At 42.6% G+C, this 7,285-nt stretch overlaps 1 protein-coding gene across 1 annotated transcript; it reads right to left on the reverse strand.

Moving 5' to 3' along the window:
- Positions 1-476: 476 nt before the first annotated feature.
- Positions 477-3,123, reverse strand: TMEM225 (transmembrane protein 225). Its single transcript, XM_021696630.1, has 4 exons — positions 2,768-3,123; positions 1,797-1,943; positions 1,408-1,542; positions 477-700 (listed from the first exon to the last, which is right to left on the reverse strand). The coding sequence occupies exons 1-4, from the start codon at positions 2,943-2,945 to the stop codon at positions 477-479; spliced, it is 684 nt and encodes a 227-aa protein (XP_021552305.1). The 5' UTR covers positions 2,946-3,123.
- Positions 3,124-7,285: the final 4,162 nt, after the last annotated feature.

Here is a 7,285-nt window from a genome sequence, read left to right on the forward strand (position 1 = left end):
AAATAAATAAAATCTTTAAAAAAAATTTAATTTGAAAACATCTAAAGCAAATAGGGCATAACGTTAAAATTTCGTAAAGTTGAGTGATGTGTACATAGGTGTTTATCATACTGTTTTGTATTCTGTCTGAATGTTTGAAATATTTCACATTAAAGTACAAGAGGTAGGCTATGCTATTTAAATCTTTGTAATGTATAGAGTTAACAGTACAGCAAGTATTAGTTATATGATAATATTTATTATATGAATAACAAATGTTATTAAATGGTGGGAACAAATAGAAGAAACTATGTGTTCGGCAGGCCAGGATTAAAAAAAAAAAAGAGCCACCCTCTGGATCTTCTTACAGACACTAACCCAGGCACAGTCGTTAAATAATGCCAAACAAAGACAATACGTTTGTAGACACACACAGCACATGACACGCAAAGCTGTTTCCATTAAGATAAGTATATACTGAAAGATCAAATGTCAAATCATAGAGCCCAGGTTACACGACGTGTTTGGAGTTGTGTTCTGTTTGGAGAATCTTCCCTTGAATGAACAATACTACGAGGCATTGCTGCATCTGGTGAGGAAACAACTTTAAAAGAATTCTCAGATTCCTCTATGTCCTGATGTTCTCTCTCAGGTATACGGATGAGGGTCACGCAGGGACAAACCTTGGTGGACTGCTTGCACTCTAGGAAAGAGAGGATTCCTAGGGAAAAGAGAAGGTGATGAAGGAACAACGGAGAGTCACAAAACATGTCCCTCTGTGTCAGGAGAGAGACCCCTACCCAAAGCCCACTGGGTCCCTTTGAACTGCCTCAAACCACTGGGGAGGGGGAGGCTTTAGTGGAAGAGATGAGAAGCATATGCAAAATAGCTTAAATGCTGCACCGTCAAGAGCACCGAAGACTCATTTTGAAAGGAGATGTGCTTCTAAGTTTGTAAGTGCAATTCCAAACAAAATTTTAAATACTTTTAAGAAAAGGAGAGTCTCCAGTGTTGGCACGTGGCCTCTTAACATCAGAAATTGCTTGTCTCTGACCTCAAAGTGCCTCGGCACCACACTGGACACCTGTCCCTCTCCACATTAGTAAACATTCCATATCAGCCACTCTCTTTAGTCATGACTTTGATGGTTTTCTCTGTCCTGAAGTGGGGAGGGGGTGAAAGACTGTAGAAATGGCAGAAATGAGAGCTGACCTTGGAGCAAGCTTATTGAACATTTCACACAACCCTAATCTCCAACTCTACCCTTGGAAGAACCGTCCTCGGAGAGTGAGTCCACTTGAACTTTAGCCTTTAATACGCAAGGGTTGGTACATTTTCCCCTTGCCCCTTTCCCATCCTTTTTTCCTCTCCTCTCTATCGGGGATGGACTGATTCTTATCACCCATCAGGGGCCCTGAATATACTCACCAGAGGCCATAAAGAGGCAAACGCTTAAGTAGGCAATGAAAAGGATCCAGGTGATTTTGTAACTAGAGTAGTACACGGATTGACCTTGCCTTAGCTTTTGCTGATACAGGAGGAGTGCACAGAGCAGAAGGATACCTTTTGTCCAGACAAAAGGAGAAAAAAGTCCCTTCTGAGGAACTTCGGCTCTTCTACTCAAGCCTTAACCCAAGATATGCCTGACTTCCAAGCCTCCACCCTGTCCACCTGCACCTTGTCCAAAAACCAATCCCCCTCAGTGGTAGATCCAATTCAGAAGCTGCATCTCTGAGCCAAAGAACTAGGAAGGCTGCAGCCTGGACCCATAAACCAAGTCTTTCTCCAAGCCTGTGTCAGGGGAACCAGGAAGTTACCTGTGAAGAAACTGAGGAAGACAGTGATGAAGAAGATGTGTTTAGTTTGAGGAATCAGATAAGTGAATTCCAAACCCAGGAGCAAGTTATGGAAGAAGGAAAGGCTGAGAACCAAAATCATCATGATCCTGACCACTTCCAGGCCATCTGTTGGAAAGCAGAAGCTGTGTTGAGAGAAGGACAGAGATTTCTTCTAGGCTCATTTCCACCTGAGGACCACAAATCTCTAGGTAAAAATTAGAATGAGGTAGGGGCGCCTGGGTGGCTCAGTCATTAAGCATCTGCCTTCGGCTCAGGTCATGATCCCAGGGTCCTGGGATCGAGCCCCGCATCGGGCTCCCTGCTCCACAGGAAGCCTGCTTCTCCCTCTCCCATTCCCCCTGCTTGTGTTCTCTCTCTCGCTGTGTCTGTCTCTGTCAAATAAATAAATAAAATCTTTAATAAAAAAAAATTAGAATGAGGTAAAAAGATTTGATTAAATAATAAAGAGGGACAAGGGGAAAGAATAAAGAGGCAGGGAGCCTTAAGCTGAATGGGAGAGAACCAGAGGAAACTGCTCTCTCTTTTGGTGTCTCTATAAGCTTCTTTTTCTTCTATTCTTTTCTCAGAACAGATTTCTTGTTCAGTGCAATTCATCCTGTCCTCCTCTAGTGGCAATACAAGATATTTTCCTTGTTGCCAATGACCTTTCTTTTATGCCCTCATGTTCTAGATGCGCTGATTACCCTGCTGCCCCTGCCAACACTTCTCAGATGTTCAGCAATTAAGTCTATGACCTTCTAAACTTTTCCCCAAAATATGCAAAATGGTGAGACTGAGAGTCAGCCTTGACCAATGATTATGGAACTGGGCACAGTGCAGCCCAAGGAAATTGCCCCAGAGAACAATGAGTAAGCTGGTGAGATAAATGGAAGTCAAGGAAAGAGGAACCCTCCCTCTCCACCCATCTCTTTCCATAGTGTAGTTCTGACCTTCTGGCCAAAGAGGGGTGCAACATATCCAGGGATTGTGGCTTATTGTATTTTTCTTTGTTTCCCATGTCAGTTCAACCCATTCTTCTATGAGGATTCCTATCGTCATGAAGACTAAGGCCCAGGAGGAGAAGAACATGTTGAGGGCCTGGATACTTCTGAGTGATGCATTCACCATGGCGAGTGGGGGTTTCAAGCTGAGACAACCAGCAATATCTCACATGGCTCTTCTCTGATTTGGCTACTTCTTCACAGGAGGACAAGCAAAGTCTAAACTCTTAGTGATTGCAGAGGCATTGGACGTGGTGGGGCTGAAGTAACCTATGGAACAGAGAAGATAAATCCTACTCCCCGCTAGTTCTCTATCTGGGCCGGCCTGCTGTCAGAGCTGCCAACTGCCATGGAATCATCTCTTAGCTTGACCCTTGACCCTGGTGACTAGCGCAGTGGAAGGACCAAGGAGACTACAGGTCCTGAGAGAACTACCCTTTATAAAGAGAAATATATCACATATTAGAGCTGCCAGACATAGCAATAACTAGAAACCTTGAAAAAAGTTAAACATGCCTGACTGAAGACGCCCAGTTTTAGAGCAAGGGATCAATGAAGAGCAGAAGGAATTCAAGATCATTGAAGGAGTAGTCAGCCAGGTAGCCTCACAAAAGGGAATGACCACTCAAAATTTAGGATGTTTTGGAGAAATTTGTGTCCTCATTTGGAGAGCCTAAAGAAGTTTAGTTAAGCAGGCATCTGGGAAATGGACCAGCACCTTGAAACTACAAGAAATGACTTGATACACTGAAGCATTGCAGTCAAATATCATGTATAAGGCACAATTATTTTTTGACAATTGCCTTTGTAACTTGGCAGAGAAAACATTTATGGATTCCTTGAGTAGGCAACCATGGTATGCAGTAAGATCAGAGTTAGGGGACTTGTATTAAAGTCCCAAAAAAGGTTTTTACTGAACTAAGATGAAAGTCATATCTAACAGCCTCTTTCTGCCTATTTCTTTGACCTTATTGCAGGCCCCTTTCCATGGGCCAAACTGGATTTCTTTCATTGCCTCAAATATGCTGTGCTGTCTTTCTTCTAGACCTCTGTACGTATCTTAGTATATTGTATTTTTAAAACTTTTTAAAGCAGCGCACCTGGGTGGCTCAGTCGTTAAGCGTCTGCCTTTGGCTCAGGTCATGATCCCGCGGTCCTGGGATCCAGCCCCGCGTCCGGCTCCCTGCTCGGCAGGAAGCCTGCTTCTCTCTCTCCCACTCCCCCTGCTTGTGTTCCCTCTCTCGCTATCTCTCTCTCTCTGTCAAATAAATAAATAAGATCTTTAAAAAAAAATAAAAAAATAAAAACTTTTTAAAGCAATGCTCAATATATTTAATCTTACAAGAGAGACTTTGTAGTTAAGAAAATGGATTCAAGGGGCACCTGGGTGACTCAGTCGGTTGAGTGGCCAACTCTTGATTTCAGCTCAGGTCCTGATCTCAGGGTTGTGAGATCAAGCCCCGAGTGGGACTCCATGCTCAGCAGGGAATCTGCTTGAGATTCTCTCTCCCTCTCCCTCTACCCCTCTGCTCACATTCTAGCTCTCTGTCTCTAAAAAGAGAAAAGAAAAAAAAAAAAAAGGAAAGAAAGAAAGAAAAGAAAATGGACTCACAATCCTGGCTTTAAATCCTGGCTCTACCACTGAGCAGCTTTGTGATTTTTTTTTTTTTTAAGATTTTATTTATTTGACAGCGAGAGAGGGAACACAAGCAGAGGGAGTGGGAGAGGGAGAAGCAAGCTTCTCACCAAGCAGGGAGCCCGATGTGGGGCTCGATCCCAGGATCCTGGGATCATGACCTGAGCCGAAGGCAGATGCTTAACGACTGAGCCACCCAGGTGCCCCTAGCTTTGTGATCTTAAAGATAAGAATCCTTCCTACTACATAAGAATTTTGTAAAGATTACATGAGTTTAGAGATGCAAAGCACTTAAAAAGAGTTCTCGGCACATGATAAATGATATGCATGCAATTATTAATTTGGACTCCCTGGGACATCGACTCTGAGACAGAGAATTGTATGTGGAGAGTTTATTGGTGAGTATGTCCAGCAGTCACACCTGCCAGTGTTTGCGGGAAACAGATTTGAACAGAAGTTGAACTGAGATGTAGTTGCAACAAAAGAAACATTAGACAACCCCACCAGGAGCTCCAGATCTGGAGCAATCTTGAATGGAGCAAGAAAGCTCAGTTTGCTGTGGACTGCAGGCTGTCCCTGGGCTAGTATCTCCCTTCTGTGTCCAGGACAATTCCTTTCTCTCTCAGAAACTGCAAGCCTCAGTAGCCATCACTTCTGGTAGTCATGGGAATGAGCTCCCACCCTTGCCCACTCCTGTATCAGAGCCCTGTTGCTGTGAGGGCTGCCAACTGCCATGGAATCACCTATTGGTTTGATCTTTGACCCCTGGGGACTAGTGTAGCAGAAGGACCGAGAGAGTAAAAGCATGCCACGACAATTTATATTATTGCATTCTTATATATTGATGCTTTTATATCTACACAACAGGTCCCTAAGAGTAGGATTCAGGGCTGAAAGATTTATGTCTCCTTTAAACTTTAATAGATAAAGACACAAAGATATAAAGATGTAGCCAGATTAGAGAAACTGGTGGGATGTGAGGGATTCATGAGAGACAGGTCAAAGAAGAAATCATGTTTCCAGCTAGGGAGAACAGTAATCCATGATGCCGTTAAGTAAGATATAAAATATGGGCAGAATCACAAGCCTGGTGAGGAAGAAGCTAGTAAGTAAATACTGGTTTGGGTTCAGTTTAAGGTATCTACAGCCCATATAATAGACAGAACTTAGTTCTGGAACTTGACGACCCATTAGGGGTTATCAGCCTGGGGATGGCAGTTGAAACATAGGTGTGCATATCCCCGTGTAAGGATGTGACAAGAGGTAGAGAAGAAAATTCTGGAGAGGGGTGCCCAGGTGGCTCGGTGGGTTGAAATGAGGAATGAAAATGATAACCCTCTAATAAATCAGATTAAGAAAAAGTGGGGAGGGAGGCGGAGGAAGTAAATGTACAGGGAAAAAAAATCAATCCTTATCTTTTTGTGACACAAACAAATATTTAAAGATGAAATTGTCCAGGATTGTTTCAGAATAATTCAGGGGATGATCACTGAAGCTGGATGAAGGCTACTGTGGGAATCATTATAATTTTCTCTAATTTTTCCAAAATTGCCTATTTCCCTCTTGAAACTATAATTCTACTGTTCTTTTTCCCTTTTTGTTATAGATGTCATCTAGTTGCCGTTAAAAATAAAACAACAAAAACTGTCTCTCTTCTACTTCCGCTCCTGTCCTCATTCTACTGAAAATGCTATGGCCCAAACCACCAATGACATTCTGATTATCAATAAAGTGACATATGTTCAGCTTGCACCAAATCTTATTTCCTTATAGCATCAGGTATCATTGCCCAATGTCTCTTCGAAACTCTAGCCTCTTTTTAATTCCTTAGCAACATTTGTATTTCTCTACCTTCTCTCTGACTCATCCTTCTTTGCTTTTTCTCATAAGTGCTAATGTTCTCCAGGATTTTCTTTTTTTTTTAAGATCATTTATTTATTTATTTACGAGAGAGAGCAGAACGAACGAGAGAGAACACGAGTTGGGGAGAGGGGCAGAGGGAAAGGGAGAAGCAGGCTCCCCACTGAGCAGGGAGCCCGATGTAGGGCTTTATCCCAGGACCCCGGGATCATGACCTGAGCCGAAGACAGACGCTTAACCAACTGAGCCATCCAGGTGCCCCTCGGGTCTCAGTCTTTAATAGAAACAAATCTTATAATACATATTACACATAAGAATAAATGTCTCCTTTCTGTACTTCTGCTCCACTCTGTGCATACTTTTGGAATTATTTGTCACATAATGTTAAAATATTGGGTATATATGTGTATTTTTCCTAGGCCATAAGCTCCTAGAAGGCATATTTTTTGTAATTGTATCCTCAGTGTCTAGAATAGTACCTGTCACACATTATACAAGATTTGTTGGAGAGATGAATTTCCACTATCCTAACATTGATTAGATATACCCGAGCATCCACCTTTCTCCACCCCAAAGTTCACTGGGAGGGGACATGTGAATAAAGTCCGAGATCTGACCTATGGTGTTAGAAAAGTATTGGAAAAGGAGAGCTTAGCTGTTTATGTTCTTCATCTCTACCCCAGATACATGATTTCTATGTATACAGCACCAGAGCATTTTATGTTTTACCCATTAGATGTTTTCTCCCCACAGTTAATACAAATGCTGTTTTTATTTCACCCACTTTGTCTTCTGTCCTCCATCTCAACCCCTTTACTGTGATTTTTGCCATCATTTGGTTCTCTTGAGGGGGCAGAAACTCTGGGCTTTCTCCTGCAGGCTGTTGCTGCAGATGAAATGCAGTAGAGGGATCCAATGGTGACTGAATCCTCTCTAACCACAGATGTGTATTACAATGGTGTGTGATTCCT

The sequence above is a fragment of the Neomonachus schauinslandi genome, chromosome 11 (assembly GCF_002201575.2).
Source record: "Neomonachus schauinslandi chromosome 11, ASM220157v2, whole genome shotgun sequence".
Classification (NCBI taxonomy): domain Eukaryota; kingdom Metazoa; phylum Chordata; class Mammalia; order Carnivora; family Phocidae; genus Neomonachus; species Neomonachus schauinslandi.